The sequence below is a fragment of the Festucalex cinctus genome, chromosome 16 (assembly GCF_051991245.1).
Source record: "Festucalex cinctus isolate MCC-2025b chromosome 16, RoL_Fcin_1.0, whole genome shotgun sequence".
Taxonomy (NCBI): Eukaryota; Metazoa; Chordata; class Actinopteri; order Syngnathiformes; family Syngnathidae; genus Festucalex; species Festucalex cinctus.
In genome coordinates, this window is record NC_135426.1 from 19,723,205 (window position 1) to 19,743,110 (window position 19,906).

General features: G+C 45.1%; 5 protein-coding genes across 10 annotated transcripts; 4 read left to right on the top strand and 1 right to left on the bottom strand.

The window, feature by feature from the left end:
• Positions 1-497: 497 nt before the first annotated feature.
• Positions 498-9,205, bottom strand: trappc1 (trafficking protein particle complex subunit 1). Of its 4 annotated transcripts, XM_077500690.1 has the most exons (7): positions 9,048-9,205; positions 8,219-8,406; positions 3,108-3,211; positions 1,636-1,734; positions 1,082-1,152; positions 776-914; positions 498-701 (listed from the first exon to the last, which is right to left on the bottom strand). In XM_077500690.1, exons 4-7 carry the CDS (start codon positions 1,732-1,734, stop codon positions 573-575), a joined length of 438 nt encoding a protein of 145 aa, XP_077356816.1. In that variant the 5' UTR covers positions 3,108-3,211; positions 8,219-8,406; positions 9,048-9,205; the 3' UTR covers positions 498-572. The 4 variants fall into 4 exon arrangements, with proteins under 4 accessions (XP_077356816.1, XP_077356817.1, XP_077356814.1 ...); XM_077500691.1 differs by lacking the exon at positions 3,108-3,211; XM_077500688.1 differs by lacking the exons at positions 3,108-3,211; positions 8,219-8,406; positions 9,048-9,205 and adding exons at positions 2,095-2,178; positions 2,302-3,047.
• LOC144003943 (voltage-gated potassium channel subunit beta-2-like) lies at positions 2,335-5,992 on the top strand. Of its 3 annotated transcripts, XM_077500686.1 has the most exons (15): positions 2,337-3,464; positions 3,598-3,874; positions 4,071-4,114; positions 4,178-4,215; positions 4,289-4,368; positions 4,437-4,481; positions 4,562-4,606; positions 4,674-4,717; positions 4,808-4,894; positions 4,984-5,069; positions 5,140-5,260; positions 5,319-5,413; positions 5,486-5,606; positions 5,675-5,763; positions 5,864-5,992. In XM_077500686.1, exons 2-15 carry the CDS (start codon positions 3,600-3,602, stop codon positions 5,954-5,956), a joined length of 1,263 nt encoding a protein of 420 aa, XP_077356812.1. In that variant the 5' UTR covers positions 2,337-3,464; positions 3,598-3,599; the 3' UTR covers positions 5,957-5,992. The 3 variants fall into 3 exon arrangements, with proteins under 3 accessions (XP_077356810.1, XP_077356812.1, XP_077356811.1); XM_077500684.1 differs by having other exon boundaries at positions 2,335-3,464; positions 5,319-5,606; XM_077500685.1 differs by having other exon boundaries at positions 4,071-4,215.
• On the top strand, positions 6,741-9,400 carry slc25a11 (solute carrier family 25 member 11). Its single transcript, XM_077500692.1, has 9 exons — positions 6,741-6,955; positions 7,315-7,467; positions 7,537-7,654; positions 7,736-7,824; positions 7,907-7,997; positions 8,082-8,172; positions 8,239-8,338; positions 8,907-8,958; positions 9,054-9,400. Exons 1-9 carry the CDS (start codon positions 6,891-6,893, stop codon positions 9,207-9,209), a joined length of 915 nt encoding a protein of 304 aa, XP_077356818.1. The 5' UTR covers positions 6,741-6,890; the 3' UTR covers positions 9,210-9,400.
• A 1,381-nt stretch (positions 9,401-10,781) lies between these two features.
• eno3 (enolase 3, (beta, muscle)) lies at positions 10,782-16,614 on the top strand. Its single transcript, XM_077500687.1, has 14 exons — positions 10,782-10,934; positions 11,811-11,900; positions 11,980-12,075; positions 12,141-12,199; positions 13,234-13,303; positions 13,382-13,515; positions 15,012-15,128; positions 15,209-15,314; positions 15,510-15,707; positions 15,770-15,846; positions 15,921-16,045; positions 16,119-16,227; positions 16,338-16,396; positions 16,478-16,614. Exons 2-14 carry the CDS (start codon positions 11,816-11,818, stop codon positions 16,545-16,547), a joined length of 1,305 nt encoding a protein of 434 aa, XP_077356813.1. The 5' UTR covers positions 10,782-10,934; positions 11,811-11,815; the 3' UTR covers positions 16,548-16,614.
• A 1,548-nt stretch (positions 16,615-18,162) lies between these two features.
• Positions 18,163-19,669, top strand: LOC144003948 (C-type natriuretic peptide 2-like). Its single transcript, XM_077500693.1, has 2 exons — positions 18,163-18,872; positions 19,240-19,669. The coding sequence occupies exons 1-2, from the start codon at positions 18,771-18,773 to the stop codon at positions 19,498-19,500; spliced, it is 363 nt and encodes a 120-aa protein (XP_077356819.1). The 5' UTR covers positions 18,163-18,770; the 3' UTR covers positions 19,501-19,669.
• Positions 19,670-19,906: the final 237 nt, after the last annotated feature.

Here is a 19,906-nt window from a genome sequence, read left to right on the forward strand (position 1 = left end):
CACAAAACAGGCTCTATGGCCGCCTCCCGCAAAAGCACCAATCAGATACAAGAGACGTCCCTGACGACGCCTGACTAAAAACAAGCGACAAATTGATGTACACGGGTGAGCCAAAGTAGCTGTGCACCATTTAAATTAACTTAAGGGAGTTAGAAACAAGAGTGGGATGGAAGGAACGGTGCGAGTGAGGATGCAAGTTTGGTAAGGATAGAAGGAAGCAGGGAAAAAAGATGTGTGACATGAAGGAAAGAAAGGGTGGTTAAGGGAAGGACTGAATGAAAGAACGAATTGAAGGGATAATGAAAATAATAAATGGAGGTAGTAAGAATGGATGAACGGAAGGGAACAAAGATGGCATGAACAAATATACCGAATTAGAAGAAAATCAGAATGGGTGAAATCATCAGAGAAAAAATAACAAAGGAAGAAAGTTCACAGAAGCAGGCAAAGCCTCAAACGGGCATTTTTACATTTTGAAATAAAAGACCCAAACCACATGAATGTCGCACCACTTTAATGCTCGACTCAAACATCCAGTCACCTCCATCAGAACCCTCAAAATGAGAAACGTGTCAAGTGGTGCGTGGGCTGTAATACGGCAGAGCTCTGACAAAAGCGTCCAGTCGTGTGCTGAAGAGATCGCTTTCCAACGTGTTACCCAGGACGCACGTCGGGTTCTTGACGATGTTCTCCACGTACAGCTGAAACACAAGCGCGCCCGCACACGTCATTCATGTGGGGATAATGGTGTTGATTTACGTGGTGCCTCACGGACATTGCTGTAGATGTGCTGCAAAGCGTCCCTTGCGTTGCTCACGGCTAGATCTGTGTTCATGACAAACTTGAGTCCACTGGGGGTCTCGAAGTAGTGAAGACGATAGCGGCTGGTTTGAAAGGACTGGAAGCCCTCCTTTCTGAAAACGGCTAAGGAACATGTGTGATGCGGACAGACAGACACTCATGTCTAGGTTGTTCATTTTTTGAGGTGGATATTCACCCTGACAAGGACAGGTGGCATGGAAAATAAATGATGACAAACAGACTGACAAACAAACCTGGGTTGTTCTTGTTCAAAGGATACAAGTCCAAAGGAGACATTTTACTGACGAAGGAGCGGATGGAGAACAGCATGCCATACATCAGCTTGTACTCCTACAGGCAAAACAGTCACTGATTTATATATTTTTTTATCCTACTTGAAAAGAGGATTCATTAGTTCAACACATCACTTGTACTGAAATCAACTTTACCCATTGAAATGAATGGAAATGCCACAAATATGTTCCACTCCCAAAATTTGAAACGTTTAATTACGACAAAAACCTACAGTAATAACATTATTAAATGGAATGTAAATAATTTAACAAGTTTACATCATGATTGACATCATCACTTCAATTCAATGGACATTGTGCTGTTCCTGGTGTGCACGCCTGGCCCAACAGGGGGCAGTGTAATACATAATACAGTACAAGTAAGCTACTGTACTGTTATCTGCATGTATTTTTGCAGCACTTTTGTTCAATATCAGTTGTTCAAAGGTTTATAACTTCTGCGATATCAATGCAAATGATGAAGTTGGACAATTTATAAGCCAAGGTGCCGCTGTAAAGACTGTAAGAAGTTCTACCGTACTTCCTCCTTTGAGATGCCAGCTTGCTTCTTTCGGTTCCACTCGTTGTAATACAGGCACTTCCCATTTCGGTCGAATATGTACAAGTTATGAACTGTCATCTGAAACACACACCACAAATGATCGGGAATACCATTTTGACATTTCAAATTGTCCTTTTTTTCTATGGCACTTAGACGTGTTGTTGGTACAGTATGTGGAAGGAAAACCTCCACTAAAGCAATGGTGAGATTCAAACCAACGACCGAACTGTGAGGCAGACGTGAAAACCACTATCTCACCTTGCTGCCGCATCAGGTTTTACATTGGAATTCGGGGATTTTAAATGGCCAATTCCCTTATAAGCACCACGCCCGTCCTCACAGTATTGTTAAATTCAATGGCTTGAAACGAAAGAGGGAACTAAAGTCTTCGGAAGTAAAAAATTACAGAGGAATTTATTAAACGAAATCTGTATTTACCTTGTTTTCCCATTTCCCGTAGGACCCCCAATACAAAGAAGCCTGCTGATATGCCTGATTACAATATGTGCGCCGTATACTCATCTGTGAAATAGCCCGTAAAGAAAAAGAAAGAAAATGGAAGACACAACACATAATACATTTTAAATTACCCGATGAATCACGTGTATGTGTGCAATTTTAAAACTGCCTCACATAAATTATTACCCAGGACGGCGGCAGCAACGGGCAGCAGTCCCAGGGTCCTGATAGTGTCGAAATGATGCTACCTTTGAAGCGGCGTAAAATTTCTAACGATGATACGAAGCTCAATAATTCATTATCGGGGTGTTGGCCATAAATACGGGATGATTTTCTACTAAACATGCGTTGTGAATATGTGAGACTTAAATCTAATGAACATCTCGTTGGTACGTCGGAGCTGTTGCTGTACTAATGTCCACCAGGTGGCGGCAGATTATTATGTTGACAAAGCCGTGTTGCTTGGGAACGCAAGCGTGCACCGACTGCCTGGTGGAGTCATGGACATGACCCCGATTACGAAGCTGACAAACAGCCTGGCAAGCTAACCGAGTGGGTAGGGCAGGCAGTCGAAAGGTTCTGAGTTCGAATCCCTGTTGTTGATTGAACGTACTCAAAATTGCTCGTGGATGGAAACGTAATTATGAATGGTTGCCTGTCTATATGTGGCTTGCAATTGAGTGGTGACCAGTCCCAGGTGTACCTCTCTTACACAAAGTCCAGTGGGATTGGCTCCAAATCCGAGTAACCCTAATGCGGAGAAACAATAGAAAATGGATGGATGGCCCAAGAAAGATTGAACTATGGATTCAACCATGAGTCAAGAGTTGGGATAATAGAGCCTGTTTTCTCTACACGAACCTGTGCCAGGTTGTTTATCATTTGAGGTGGAGATATATGAGGACAAACAGATTGATGGTCTGACCACACGTTTTCCCATCGGTTAAAAGAGCATGTGTCAACATTCCGGGTTATTATTGCTATTAATGCACCTGAAACACTCTCCATCCAGAAGAAACCAAATCCTCTGTCCTCCGTACAAGGTCATCATGGATTGTGAGCTAAAGTCCAGCCTCACCGGGGTCAGACGTCACAGCTGTAAACACATATGATGGGGACGGCGGGGATGGGGAGGGTGAGGATTAGGGTGCGATCAAATCAAAAAGTGGGCAAGCGTCCACGCGTGACATCTGTATACAGGCCCTGGTATTTTGGTGTTTCTTACTTTTAATCATGGTATGCGATCCGTGATAGGTCGGATTAGTGCAAGGGCTCGGTTTAAAAAGCATGCGAGCGCACGGGCGGATAAAGGTGGACGGACGGACGGGGGACAGACCACAAACCACCAGGTAGACAAATGCACCACATTGTCATTAGCATTGTTACAGGAAAATCTAACTTATTAATCTAACACATATTAAGTTTTTAGGGAACCTTAGAAAGTTACTTTCTGAATCCAAGCTCGGTTTTTTTTTTTTTTAGCTATGTTCGCGAGCCGGGCGCCAGCGCCGCCGACGGGAAAAGGCGGCAAGTTTTCCGTGGAAGAGCTGTACGGTTTCACCAAGAAGCCCAAGGTCACGAGAGGGCATTGCGGGAAAGCGGATAAAGCGGATGGCAGGAAGGATGCAAAAGAGAAAGAAGAATCGGTACTGGCGTTTCACATCCTGGAGGCGGCCAAGAGGGTGATGGAGAGGCGGAGGCTGGAAATCTACATGAGGGAGTGTGATGTCACCATGGAGGACAGCTGCATGCCCTACAGGTGAGTGAGCTAGACGCCCACAGCACCTCCTTCTTTGGGCCCTCCACTTCCTGTTTGTTGGCTGTCGTGCCACCCAATGGCCACCGTCCAAATGACAATTATCCACATCATTTTAATTTTTGGTCCCTTTCTGATAATTGCATTATTTCACGCAATGCCAATTGATACAATACCAACATCATTTGGTCTTTTTCAGATATCTCGGAAAAACCGGACTCAAGGTGTCCTGTTTGGGACTAGGTGAACACCATGCACACACCACACACAAACACACGGAATTCTGTGCTTATTTTCTCTTCACAGGAACGTGGGTGACGTTTGGCTCTCAGATCTCCGATGAGGTGTGTGTGTGCGGTTTTCGTAATCACCTCACAAACAACATGTCCTTGACACTGTGTGTGTTTTTATGCGTAGATGGCAGAGAGTGTGATGACGTTGGCGTACGACAACGGCGTCAACTTGTTTGACACGGCCGAAGTCTACGCCTCTGGCAGGTACGCTGCACACCAAGTGTTTGTGTCTGAGTGTGCGCTAGAATCATGTAACCATGTGTGTATTTCAGGGCTGAGACAACTTTGGGAAACATCCTAGAGAAGAAAGACTGGAGGTGAAGCGAGAATGATAATAAAAAGTGACTCGTGTCCTGCTTTTATTGTTGCTGTTTTGATTGATGTTGTTGTTGAGCAGGCGGTCCAGCTATGTGGTGACCACAAAAATCTACTGGGGTGGACAGTGAGTATGATTTGACAGTCACAAGAAAAGATGAGCAGAGATGTTAACTTTGCGTTGCAATTTGCAGGGCCGAGACAGAGCGAGGGCTGTCGCGGAAACACATCATTGAAGGTGCAAAGAGACAAACGTAACAAACATGCTAACCCTTGGATGAATTTAAATTTAAACCAACACTAAAAATGTGTTTGTGTGTGTACAAAGGGCTTCGCGGTTCACTTGCCAGGCTGAAGCTGGACTACGTCGACATCGTCTTTGCCAACAGGAGCGACGTCAACTCGCCCATGGAGGGTTCGGGAAGGCATTTGACATCCAAAGCTACGATGCTAACAATTAGCAAGCTAACACATAGCCCCGTGCGTGTGTGTGTGTGTACGCAGAGGTGGTGCGAGCAATGACATTTGTGATCAACCAGGGCATGGCCATGTACTGGGGCACTTCACGCTGGAATGCGGTGGAGATCATGGTAAACTCCATCTGGGCTGGAGCCTGAAACTTTAGCGTACTACAAAAACGACGTCTTCTGTGTCTGACAGGAAGCATACTCCATCGCTCGACAGTTTAATCTGGTTCCTCCAGTGTGTGAGCAGGCCGAGTATCACTACTTTCAGCGAGACAAAGTGGAACTACACTTGCCAGAACTCTACCACAAGATCGGTACCACACACGCCGTCACCCAATGCGACACACACCCAGTTAATGTGACGTATTTCAGGTATCGGAACCATGACGTGGTCACCTTTAGCCTGTGGAATGCTCACGGGAAAATACAACAGTGGTGTTCCGCAAAGCTCCAGAGCTGCCATAAAGGTGCAACGTCCCAAAACAACCATCATTATCATCTGTTGCCATGGTGACCAACGATGCATAATGCATGTGCAGGGTCACGGTTGGCTGAAGGAACGTCTTTATAGCGACGAGGCCAAGCAGCAGCTGAGTAAAGTCAAAGAGCTCCACCTGCTCGCGGACAGGCTCGGATGCACCCCCGCTCAGCTTGCCATTGGTATACGCACACATGGTGACATACACAAGTTCGACGAAGTAGTAAAGGCATAACTTGGTGTGTGTCAGCCTGGTGTCTGCGCAGTGAAGGCATCAGTTCGGTTCTACTTGGCGTGTCCAACACAGAGCAGCTAATGGAGAACCTCAGCTCCATCCAGGTAACCCACGGCTAAAACAACCAATCAGATGTCATCTGAATCATTGAGCACCAAGAAGTCACACAGCAATAAACACAGAGCGCATCCTGCTCTCTTTCAGGTCCTGTCACAGCTAAGTCCGGCCCTTATCGCGGAGATGGACACGTTGCTAGGCAACAAGCCCCGGAAGCCCAAGAAGGAGGAAAAAAACTGAGGCAGCCATATATAAATGAAGGGGGCAGAGAGAAAGGTGGCCAAGACGTTCATGAACCTCGCTTAAAAGAATAAATACAAATTTGACAAATAAAAAGATAACTTTTCGTTATTGTCTTTTGTTGAATTAATATATAAATGTATAACCTCTGCAGACACATAAAAACGTCACTTGCCAATTATAACATAAATTCCATTTCCCACTTGGTTGTATTTACTCCTATTAGCCGCCAGATGGTAGCATTGCATGGCATTTTGTCTGAAGTACAGACAACAGTACACTATTCGTTTTCATTTCTATTTGACGTAGTGTGTGCTACTCTTTTACTGTGTGCTCTCGGGAGAACAACAATAGCTCTTAAATTATTTCAAAATTGTCATTAATCGTGTTTGGCTTCACTAACCGGTTTAACATTAATTTAGGGTTCGGCTTGTTACACTGCCTCAAACATGACCTAGCCACGCCTCCTTTAGTAGCCAACCAATGAGCGTCGACTGCAAATGCAAATTCTGACGTTTACGTCAGAAGAACAAAATGTGCTAAAATCTCAAAAACAGTTCAAAACAAAACATTTGAACTAACTTTTTGTTTTCGTTCTTACACCCAGAATCAAAGAGTGTCGGTTCTAAACTTTAGCTGTGCGTTCGCGTATCATTTCCCGTTGTTATCAGACACTGATTATCTAATTTCCGAGCTACTTTAAAGGTAACAGAGTGATCGGAAATATTCGGTCGCTGCTGTTGATTGGTCCTCGGCCTGCACAAGTGTTCGGAACCATTCGGCCACGTTTGCTGATTGGCCCATCGCCTCATGTGACCCGCCGTGCCTCTTCACAGTGTCACCTTGGCCCGGCTGCTGCAGGTGGACTGTCCGGCCCACAGGCAGGTACAAAGACAGGAAGGGAGCCGGGAATCGGAATTGGAGCGGCCCAACCATGACGTCTCCGAAGAGCAAGACGTCTCCGAAGGCCATCAAGTTCCTCTTCGGAGGCTTGGCCGGGTAAGCGGAACCGCTAGCTGTCTAGACTAGCGCGCTAACAGATAGCAACCGAGCTCGTTAGCCCGCTAGCTGTCGCCATTCCCGAGTTTATCGATCACCTTTGAGCTCTTCGTGTCTGACTGACAAGCGCTTTTTCTCCCCCTTTCATCTTGCTGTCCAATAAAGAGCATCCTGTTCATCATTTTCCTTATCCATATTAACTCATAGTAGTGTTGAAATAATCCAATCATGTTCAGATTCGTTGGTAAATGGAAAAGCCGGTTTTAAAATAGCTCTGGAACTAGGCCAACTTTTTTGAACAGCATAAACCTGATTAACGGTGTGTGTCTGTGTGCTGGCTGGGTGTGATTGGCATATAGGATGGGCGCCACCGTGTTCGTGCAGCCCCTGGACCTGGTGAAGAACCGCATGCAGCTGAGCGGTCAGGGCACCAAGGCTCGCGAGTACAAAACCAGCTTCCACGCGCTTGCCTCCATCTTGAAGAACGAAGGCATCAGCGGCATCTACACTGGGTAGGCCAGCGTGACCTTTCACCTTCCTGACTACTAGTGGTTAATGTCCGCTCCGTGTGTCCATCTCAGTCTATCGGCAGGTCTGCTGCGCCAGGCCACCTACACCACCACCCGTCTCGGCATCTACACCATCTTGTTCGAGAAGATGACGTCAGCCGACGGACGCCCGCCAAACTTCTTCCTCAAGGTGCTCGACGTCATCCACCACGACCTCCATCCATCACTGAACGGCGCTCCACTCTGACACTGTACTGTGCTCCCCCTGCAGGCTCTGATTGGGATGACGGCCGGCGCGACGGGGGCGTTCGTGGGAACGCCGGCCGAGGTGGCGCTCATCCGGATGACGGCGGACGGACGGTGAGGGTCACGTCATCATACCCTCGCTACTATACGTCACTGCACAATTGTGGCATGCTCTCAAATGACATCATGCACGCAGACTTCCTGCTGACCAGCGACGAGGTTACACCAACGTGTTTAACGCCCTGGCTCGGATCATGCGTGAGGAGGGGATCACTACGCTGTGGAGGGTGAGCGCCAACCTGCCTGCCACACGCACATTTCTTGGCCTGCCCTGGCTCACTTTTCTGTTTTTTTTTTTTGTTTTTTTAAAGGGGTGTATTCCCACCATGGCACGTGCAGTTGTGGTCAATGCCGCCCAGCTGGCGTCTTACTCACAGTCCAAACAAGCACTGCTGGACACCGGTAAATACGCTTCGCACGCACGTTCACCCAGCTTGTGTCCACTCACGTGCGTTTCGTGCCCTTTAGGTTACTTCGGCGACGACATCCTGTGTCATTTCTGCGCCAGTATGATCAGCGGCCTGGTCACCACGGCAGCGTCCATGCCCGTCGACATCGTCAAGACCAGGTGAGACCCCATCGGTCGCCGGACCGGGGCGTGCGCCTCTCACGCTGTCAGGGTTACCTGTTTGACATCTATTAAACACGACACAAAAAGGAGAGAAGACACTCAGTTCAGGGCTCGCGAGGAGAGGAACTGACTGACATAATTCACTCCTCCACTCTCCGAAGATTCCTTTCCTCACCCTCTCTATTTTTTGGGTTTTCCACGCCCCTCGTTACATGGGTGTTCCAACCATAAAAATGCAAATGCAAGGCATAGTTGGAACACAGTGTACCTGTTTGTCTGTGTGTTGTGCATGTGAGTGGAAGATTGCTGAGTACGTGTGGTCAAGTTTACAATCATTTCTTAACAGGAAACAGGCGACCTCAGCAGACTGGCTCGAACTATTCTGCTGCGTTAATGTTGTGGTTCTTCAGCTTTTGAGTCCTATTCAAATAGCCAGGCTATGTGAATGTGACTGGGAACAGAGCAAAACATTCTTCATTGCAAGCAGAAGCAGTTCTTCCTTGCAGCAAATGTATGATAACTTATTTACAATTATTCCTACACACGCCTTGTTTTTTTTTTCCAGGATTCAGAACATGAGGATGATCGACGGCAAACCCGAGTACAAGAACGGCCTGGTGAGTCTGCGCGGGATGAAATCAATGACCAAACCGCTTTCCAAAATACCGAAAAATGATGGTGTGAGCATGCCGGTATGTGCTCTGACCTGTAGGAGGTGCTGGTGCGCGTGGTGGGCAACGAGGGCTTCTTCTCGCTGTGGAAAGGCTTCACGCCGTACTACGCTCGCCTCGGACCGCACACGGTGCTCACCTTCATCTTCCTGGAGCAGATGAACCGCCTGTACAAGACCTACGTGCTCGACCGCTAACACACGTGGACAGAGACGGACGCACAAACACACACATGCACAGGTGTTTTTGTAAAAAAGAATGGAACAAATGAGGATTTAGGATTTATGGATTAGAGCTTTCAGTCGTTTACCAGCCCAACAACAACCAGCATCACCATGGTTACCGATGCTAAATATGATGGGGATCTATTAAAAACTTTGGGACAGTTGGTCGGACTTCATGTCAATGCCATGTTGTTGTATTTGTGACTAACAAGAACGCACAAACGGTGATACAGACACACAAACATGGAGATGACACACTGGGACACTCGGAAACTAAGACACAAAAACATACAAACACAGAGACTCGTAGACGCACAAAAAACAGACATGGTAGGATGATTTTTTTTTTTTTGGTACAAAACAGGAATATGTTTAAATGTAAAAAATAAGACAAATTTATTTGATACACTAGAATTATGCAAATTTCTTTTGGACCAAGCAAGATTTATTAGTCATTTTAAAAATAAAAAAGGTACAAGTGTATACATTTAAACGACTCAAAATTAGTATTATTTTATTTAGTTGTTTTTTTTTATCATGCCAATTTTGTAATTTGTAATTGAAATTGTAATTGAATTTTGATTAATTGCACACTGTGATACAAAAACACAAGACATACAAATACATATTGATGCAGACCTATACAAACACAAAACACCTGGAAGGACACACAGATGTACAGAAACACTAACTTACAGCGATACACACAAAAATGAAGACACAACCACTAAGAATGACACAAACAGGAACAGACAGAAGAACACACAAATGGAGACATGCACACACAAGGATTAAAGTCATCATATGACACTGAACACATGATGAAGTCACTCAAATGGTGGGCGACTACGACTGTAAGTGTTACGCAATCGTCACGCTGATGTACAGTTGTACACATAGTTATGAATATCATCCATTTCCTACTACGCTAATCTGCAATGCGACACTCTGGACGAGCCGCCAGCCAATCACAGCGCACATCAAGACAAACAGTTAAGAGTCCACGCAGCAAGGCCGGAGCCTGGATTCGAACCCTGGGCCTCACAAGTGCGAGGCAGACCTGCTGGCCACTTTCGCGCCGGCCAGTCCTTAAGATGACTTTTCTATTTCTGCTCTCCACCGCTAAAGGTGAATGTAAAGGTTAAAGTGTGTGCGGGGCTGTGACTGACCTTTGCTTGAAGGCTGAGCGTGTCACATTTCTCCTGTAGATGAACTCTGACCTTCTCTTGGTGCAAGCCAGGGACTGACTGACTATTACACACATACTATAAAATCACTTTTTTTTTTTTTTGGGTAAAAAGAATGCAACAAATGTGGATTTCGAGAATTGGTGACTTAACATCCTCTACCCAACTACAAATGAACTCAAAAATTTCATTGGTTTCAAGTTTCATCCTTAAGTCTCAGACACACAAAGACAAGTTCTAGTCTCTCTCACTCTCACGCACACATGACGTTACCGTGTGACACATGTTACATTCGAACACATGCACGCAAACAGGCTTGAAGATGACAGCCGCAACAAATTTGCACACGCTCCCTTGGCCTCCTGCTGGGCCCGCCCCCAAGGCAGCTGAAGTCCATAAAGAGCCGCCTACAGCCCCCTTGCAGGACACTTCCTCGTGGCAGTGGGACAGTTCCTCTCCGATCGGACAAACCACCCGCACCAGCAGCCCCCCCACACTGAAGACAGCTGAGGTAGGCCCCCTCCCATGTCCGCCCACACACGCTCTTCCACTTGTGCTATTTTCTTGTCATTTGTGAGCGACCTTCACAAGGTCAAAGTTGAGACAAACAGGAAGTGAAGACAAAGTCCAGAGGGGTGGACAAACTTTTGAGTTCAAGGGCCACGTTTGACTGAGAAGTTACTCCTCGATTAGATTTAAAAAAAAAAAAAAAAAAAAAAAGTTTTAATGGTAACATATAATTGTTTATTTTCATAATAAGAGTAATTGACGCTTGTTTTAAATTGCATTGTTGCTAACTGATCTAACAAATATTTACAAAAGTAAAGGGAAAAAAGGCAAAATGTGTATTTATAATTTTTTTTTTTTTTTTTATTAATAGTTTTGTATTTTATGTAAAAAAAAAAATTCATGCTAATTTTAGATTATAAATTAAAAATGCATGATTTGTATTATCCACTCATTATTCAATTTACTTTAATTTTTCTGTACTTTAATTTATAATTTAATATTAAAACGGTTTCATTTAACTAATAAGGTAACTACCAACCATTTACTTTTCTTACAAATATTTAAGTCAATTAAATGATTTGTGATACATGTAATAAAAAAACACATTACATAATTTAGGTGAAGAACTGCTCAATGAATGAATTAAAATACTACAGGACTTTTCATTAGCTAGCTTAGCTATTTCCTGTACAAATACTGGGAAGTTAGCACGAAGCCAATGCTTTAGCTCATTGAAATGATTAGAGAAGGTCACGGTATTAATAGCGCAAATATTTCTGTACCGTACAGTGTTGCCACCCCCCCACGCTGATTCAGATTAGCTGGGGGGGGTTGCGGGGCTTGAGTGATTTTCACATGCACTACTTCTTGTCCTCAGACAAGATGTCCATCACAAAAATCCACGCTCGGGAGATTCTCGACTCCAGAGGGAACCCCACAGTGGAAGTGGACCTGTGGACCGCCAAGGGTGAGCGTGCGGCATAGCCGAGAGTAGCCTAGCCTAGCCTAGCGTTCACAAAGACTCAGTTGTCCTCCATTTTACTCAGGTCACTTCAGAGCGGCGGTCCCCAGCGGCGCCTCCACCGGCGTCCACGAGGCCCTGGAACTGCGAGATGGCGACAAGAGCCGCTACCTGGGCAAAGGTACGCCCCCGTCGCCGCCTTTCCACGACAGTCCAGACATTCAATTGTTTGTTACTTTTCTTTAGGGACCCTGAAGGCGGTGGAGCACGTCAACAAGGACATCGCCCCCGGCCTCATTGCTAAGGTGAATACTGCAGTAGTGCCTTGAGATACGACTGATCCCACTTAAGAGTTCATCAAAAATGAGGCTTCAACTCCCACGTGAAATTTACTCGGAAACTAAACATTAACCAAAGACAAAAACAACAACAACAAAAATATTGCCTTTAGGATGGCCTACTAGATTAGTGTTAACATGAAATAGAAAACATCATTGACATGATAACACTATACTTGAGCACAATCAATACTCACAAGCATATATATATATTTTTTTATCCTCTACAAAAGTGACCATTACAACATTTTAGTGAATACTACTAGGACTATTCTTCTTCGTTTGTTTCGGCATGACTGTATTATACTGCCTCCCGGTGGCCAAGGCGAGTGAATTAAATGAATTAAATTGCAGCATTAAATCCTAATGCAAAAACTGTTTGTGTACACCCATTTTAATTATTTTATTAAGAACAATATTATTGTGATATTTTTCCTTATTAAAAAAAACAGATTTTTTTTTTTGGGGGGGGGGGGAGGTGGATGCTGGAACTTATTAACTCATTCACTGCCATTGACGGAAATAGACGTCAAATGATGCATTTTTTTCTGGTCTGGCAATGAATGTGTTAATAAATAACTTAAAAAAAAAAAAAATCAAAGTGGCCCTTGCAGCTTTCTATTTTTCTGTATGTGGCCCTCAGAGGAAAAAGTTTGGACACACCTGCTGTACATTATATCAACAATTTATAATTGCTTCATTGATTTTTACCATGTTTAACTCATTCACTGCCATTGACGGAAAAAGACGTCAAATGATGCTTTTTTTTTTCTGGTCTGGCAATGAATGTGTTAATGGTATTCCCCTTCATTTCAATGGGGAAAGATGATTTGAGATACAAGTGTTATGAGCGTGGTCAGGGAAACAAATTACACTCATATCTCAAGGCACCACTGCACAGTAATTCCCTCCTCAGCTTCACAGTTCACTATTCATGTCTAATAGGAAAGTAGTACCACATTTGGTGCTCAGGCACTAAGCGGCTATCCGTCCCGTTCCAGAATTTCAGCGTCGTCGAGCAGGAGAAGATCGACAACTTCATGCTGGAGTTGGACGGCACCGACAACAAATGTGAGTCCACCCGTCCTGTTTTGTCTCGGGCTTGTCCGTCGGCGTCTTAACCCGACTGTCACCCGTCTGTCTCGGCAGCTAAGTTTGGCGCCAACGCCATCTTGGGCGTGTCGCTGGCCGTCTGCAAGGCGGGAGCCGCGGAGAAGGGCGTCCCCCTCTACCGCCACATCGCCGACCTGGCCGGACACAAGGACGTCATCCTTCCCGTTCCCGTCAGTGCTTAGAACAAGCGTAGAATATTTCGTCCATATCCTACTAGTGCGCTCCATTGTCCATAATAGTACAAGTACACTTTTTGTCCTCATTAATAAGACGTAACACACTAGTAGAACGTCTAGGACACGCTAGTAGGACAACCACATGCTACTAGTGAAGCTCGACTGTACACTAGCTGGCAACTGCTGTTACTAGTACCACTAGTGAATAGTGCGCAGCTATCAAGTGCAACATGTAGTTCTACTAGTGCACAGAAATGTCATACATAAGTGAAAAAACGTCATTCGTAAGACATTTGTTCTACTAGTGTGCAGAAATGTCATACAATCATGGAAGGAAATAGATAATGCCATGTGCAAGAACATTGTTGTAGTGCTAGTTATTAACTAGCTGCATTTTATAATGTCACTAGTAAATTTCTAGAACAACCAGGACCCAACTAGCTAGTTCTGCCTCACTAGTAACAAGTAATTTTTCTACCAGTGTGTACTAGCCATTTTGCTAGTGTACAGAAACGTCACACCGTGTAAAAAAAGAAAATTACTAGTGCACTCTAGTTGTTCTACTAGTGCACCATTATCATTATTTCTACTTTCTATTAGAACCACTACACAGTAGTGCAGAAGGTACTAGGACACTGTAGCACCAGATATTGACGAGTAGAATTTTATGTCACTAGTAGTAGTCGTAGCACACAGCCTCACTAAAAATGTCAATAGTAAGATAGTCGTTCTACTAGTGTGCCCTGGTTGTTTTACTAGTTGACAAATATTTCACTAGTAGTGAATAGGGATGTAACGATATCCAAACATCACCATACGAAGCTCACGATACGATAATTATAACAATATTGTGCGGAGGTTGGCGATACAAAAAAGGTCACAATATTGTAAAAAATAAAATAAACAACCTACAATCACTAATAATTAATATTGAGGCACTTACTTGCTAGTGCAAGCACACAGCGAGTTCCCCCACATATAAGCATATTACGTTGCCCCTTCATGTGACCATTAGCGTGGATTTCAAACATATAGGGGCCAAAACATGCCTTGTGAAAATTAAATTGCACTAAAAAGCTAGCCACCAGAGGGTGCTAGAAGTGCACAAATGGAAATCAACCTGACCTTTGAACAGATGTGCTGGTTTTAATATTGTGACACGACGGCGACGATATATTGTGGTAGTTTTGATATCACGATATTGAAGTTATCGTTACATCCCTACTAGTGAAAGCCAGCAGTGGAAAAAACATAGTTGTCTTAGTGCACCGAAGTGAGAGGCAGTAGTTGAATAAACTTTCCTAAATATTGGTTCTACGAGTGCGGCAACATAATTCTACGAACGTGCAGAAATGTAAACCACTAGTGGAAATCAGTTTTGGAAAACCGTCACCAGTAAAGCGGTTGTTCTTCACTTGTGGGATCTGGACTAAATGCTACAAGGGCGCTATTAGCCTAGTGTCTTAGGTATCAGTGTGTATCGCCCGTAGGCCTTCAACGTGATCAACGGGGGAAGTCACGCCGGGAACAAACTGGCCATGCAGGAGTTCATGATCCTGCCTGTGGGCGCCTCCAACTTCCACGAGGCCATGAGGATCGGCGCCGAGGTGAGGCTCACGCCGGCGCGTGGCGGCAGTTGGCGCGGCGCGGCGCCGGCCCTTTTAACGGTCCGTCGTCCGTCCCGCAGGTCTACCACAACCTGAAGAATGTCATCAAGGCCAAGTACGGCAAGGACGCCACCAACGTGGGTGACGAGGGAGGCTTCGCACCCAACATCCTGGAGAACAACGAAGGTGAGACGCCGGCGCGACGTCGGTGTCAAATGCACGCAATACGTCAGCCATGTTGAATGTGTCAGATCTGCCCTTGAAACTAAGTAACTCCAAGCAGCCATCATTCCATTTGACACATCCAATATGGTGGCATGGTGTACGTACATTCCGTTCTATATTTGATGTCTGTGGTCATGACATCATCATGCGCCGTAGCTCTGGAGCTGTTGAAGACGGCCATCGAGAAGGCCGGCTACCCGGACAAGATCATCATCGGTATGGATGTGGCGGCATCCGAGTTCTTCCGCGCCGGAAAGTACGACCTGGACTTCAAGTCGCCCGACGACCCTTCCAGACACATCAGCGGCGAGAAGCTCGGGGACTTGTACCGCAGCTTCATCAAGAACTACCCCGGTAGGCTAAAAACTACACAAAAACAACAAGCTAGGTGGTTAACACCTGCCTCCTCTGTCCAGTCCAGTCCATCGAGGACCCGTTTGACCAGGACGACTGGGAGCACTGGGCCAAATTCACGTCCTCCGTGGACATCCAGGTGACGGCCGCCGTCTCGCATCACACGCAAATATATCCCGACAGTCCGCTTTAGCTAAAAGTGCGGCCTATCAGATCGTAGGAGATGACCTGACGGTGACCAACCCTAAGAGGATCCAACAGGCGGTGGACAAGAAGGCCTGCAACTGCCTGCTGCTTAAAGTCAACCAGATCGGCTCCGTCACCGAGTCCATTCGCGCGTAAGACACCCGTTTGCCTAACCGTTTTGGCTGTCTGTCTGTCTGTCTGACCTCACCTGTGTGCGGGTGGCAGGTGCAAGCTGGCTCAGAGCAGCGGCTGGGGCGTGATGGTCAGTCATCGTTCAGGAGAGACCGAGGACACGTTCATCTCTGACTTGGTGGTCGGACTCTGCACTGGACAGGTCACACCCAAAAAAAAAAAAAAAAGCGCTAAGAAGGATTGATAAGGGCTTCACATCTTGCACTTTGCTAAAATATAGTAAAATCGCAATCTATACCGTCTGTGCTGTAGATCAAGACCGGCGCCCCCTGCAGGTCCGAGCGTTTGGCCAAATACAATCAGCTGATGAGGTAAGCACTTCCTGGTTTACATTCTGGTTTACTTCCTTCCTTCCACCCACCCTTCTCCTCTCTGCTGTGCCCCCCCCCCAGGATCGAGGAGGAGCTGGGCGACAAGGCCAAGTTCGCCGGCAAGGACTTCCGCCACCCCAAGATCCACTGAGGCCCCGGCTGCTGTTTTCCACAGAAGACAAAACAACAACAACAATAAAAACAATGAAAAACAACAATCTAACGTCACCGAGTCAATAACACACACACACACGCATCTGTGACGTCAACGTGGACGTTTGGGCGAAGGCCGCCGGTTGCCTGGCGATGGGCGGCGGCCATGTGACAAGACATCATCAAAGACAAAACCACTGCCAGCAATGTCCGCGTCGAAGTGTGTGTGGAGGGCGAGGAGAAAGAGAGAGATGGGAAGAAAAAAGGGGGAAGAAAGAACAGAAGATGGGGAAAGAAAGATGGGAAAAGAGAGAGAAGGTGGAAGAGGGCGGGGGGGAAAAAAAGGATAGTTTGTTATGGTACAGCATTATTCCAAAATAGTTTTTTTTTTGTTTTTTTTCACCCTCAAAATTCTACACAACGCATAATGAAACTTTTTTTTTAATTTTATTTATAAAAATGGTTAATAACATATATAGATAGATGTGTTCAGTCCTAAAAATAGGTCCAAATAATTTATTTGTGCTTTTGCATATTTCGAAAAATGCTACAGTATATAAACCAATTTATTTGTAATATGACAGTAGGGTTATTAGGCTGGCTCTGTTTTTATTAGTCTAGTTCTTTAAAAATGCTTAGTTTAGTTTGTTAGTTTCAGTATTAGTATTTGTTTTTCTTCAATGTGTATTACTTGTGCGCAATATTTAAAAAAACACTATGGGAGCGACGTCATCTGAAGGTGCTTTTCTATTGGCTGCTGCTAGATGACGTCACTTCTGTGTGACATACTTTAAAACGTCATCATTCCGGTTTATGTCAAAATAAATCTACTAAAAATCACATTTAAAATCATCCCCAAAGGCTCATGCATTAAATTAATTACCAAAGACTAAAACGAAGGACATGTTTGCTATAATTATAGTTTTAGTTAGTTTTGTAAACATAAAATGTAGTTTCAGTTAATTTTCGTTTTTTTAAAAAGTGTTTTCGGTTTTATTTTATTTCGGTAACAATATTGTTTTTTGAATTTTAGTTTTTTCATTAGTTTTAGTGAACTAAAATAACCTTTAATGGCGCCTGTTTTTCCATCCCCTCCCTTCTTATTTTATTTTATTTGAACTGAGTCAAATGCCATTTTTAGCATATGTCGCGGGCAAATGGCCCCTGGGCCGTAGTTTGGACACCACTGATATATAGTATTTTATAATATACATTTTTTTTTTTTATTTTGATATTGTTATATGTATACATAAAATGTATAATACATGCACTATCAACATATATATAGACAGATGTGTGCATATTGCTAGCACACACAATAGCACATCAATCACAAGGCAAAAAAAAAGGCCCATCACTGCGTGTGTATTCGATGACGTCAATCTGGGGGCCGAGACAAAAGAGGGGCGGGCGGGTCATTAGCCACACCTTGGGGTCTGCACCATGTGAACCTCCGTAACGTGCCTCCCGGCACCCCTCCCGTAGGAAATATTTCACCGGGACGACCCGGTCGCCGCGGCGACACTTTACGAGGGGGCGTGATGCGAAGTCCGGGGGTCACCGTGGGGGGAAAAAAAAAAAAAGTGATGATGATGATGATGACTTTTCTCACATGAACCTGGATGGAAGCGGCACGGTGAACCGGAATTGTCCACAGGTGTGAATCACAATCACTTTGTGTGGATCACTTTGGACACTTTTCAATTCACCTAGCATACATTATTTTGGAATGTACATGCATGCTAGGTTCATTGAAGACTTTATATTGTCCAATTAAATGCAAATGGATGTCTATAATTGCCCGTCTTGGAGAAGAAGATGGATGGATATAACATGGATGGAATCATGTCCAGGTGACTTCCCATCAAAGCATCAATCCCACTTCAACACTCCCAATCACCACTTCCAAACCTTCAGTTTGTGAGTGTGCGTGAGAGAGAGAGAGAGAGAGAGAGAGAGACAGAGACACAGTCACCACGGCGACCCCAGAGCCAAGCATGCGTGACATCACGCCACCAAATTGCTATAAAAGGCCGGCGGGGACCTTGGTCCTCAGACGCATCCCGACTGGGAGGAACTTCTTTTTTTTTTGGCTCGGAAAAAAGACTTTATATCGATTAGGTAACGACGACCGACACGAGCTCTGTCGGGATCTTGGGACAGGCGTTGAAACGACAACAAAGATTCCGGCCAATCACAGCACAGCGTTACTGACCTAAAAATGGATGCCTCGGCCGCCTCCTTCCTCTCCCTCCTGGTCCTCATCTTCATCCTCACACTCGCCGCCCAGGCCAGGCCGCCGCCTCGGAGCCGCGATGTCAAGGTCGGTCCAGGTCCAGATCAAAAACTGCAGAAATAAAATGATTTCAATTCCCTGCAAATTGGCTGGTTCCTATGCAGGAACCATGGAAGATTTACAAAATGAGTTGGAATGATCTAAAAACAACTGGGGCCTCATTAACGAAGGTGTGTAATGCACTTAAGTCAGTTTCCAGACCTCAACCTGATTGAAAACCTGTGGAGTGAGCTGAAGCATGCAGCTAATTTTTTAAAACCTATTTTTGCCTGACAATCAGTAATAACAACCCATCCACCACATGCTGCCACAAAATAAAAGAAAATAAATAAAATCACTAATTCATTACAAGTAAGCAAATTTTACCAATAGTTGTACTTGCTTTTGTCTTCAGGCCATGACTGCATTGTTTGGATCGCGGCTCTCCTCTCTCCTATTGTCCCCTCCGCCCCAGTCTGAGGGCTCAGCGGAAGGCCCGGCCGTCCCCCCGAAACAGGAAGAAGAGGCGGCGGGGGGCTCGCGCTTCCTTGTGGATCTCCTGCGGCGGCAAGCCAAGATGAATCGACGCGGCGGGAAGTGGACGTCGCTTGGAGGACGAGGATGCTTCGGCTTGAAGATGGATCGCATCGGGGCCGTCAGCCGACTTGGATGCTGAACTCTGACATGCTACCTCTGACTCCTGGCAAAGGCTGCTGGAAGACTGTTGTATGTGTTACTTGACAAACGTGTTAAACATGTGCAATTGTGTGTTGAACCATGACAACATTCCATTGTGGGATGTAAGTGTGTCTGTGTGTGACCCTGAATTAAAGAAGAGAAAACTCCTTTGTTTGCTCATTCAATTCATCAATTTCCAATAGCTCCACTTTTGTTATAGTTGACCCCATTGGTTGATCTTGTGTTGAAAAACAACATCCATTACGTCCAACTTTAACACCATGCTTCCATTTTGCTTAAACCATCTATTCCTTTTCAACAATGCTTGTTAGAGTAAAAGTCCACCTTTATGGTGAATAACTTGGATACGTGCATTAAATATAAATTGACTATAATATTACACA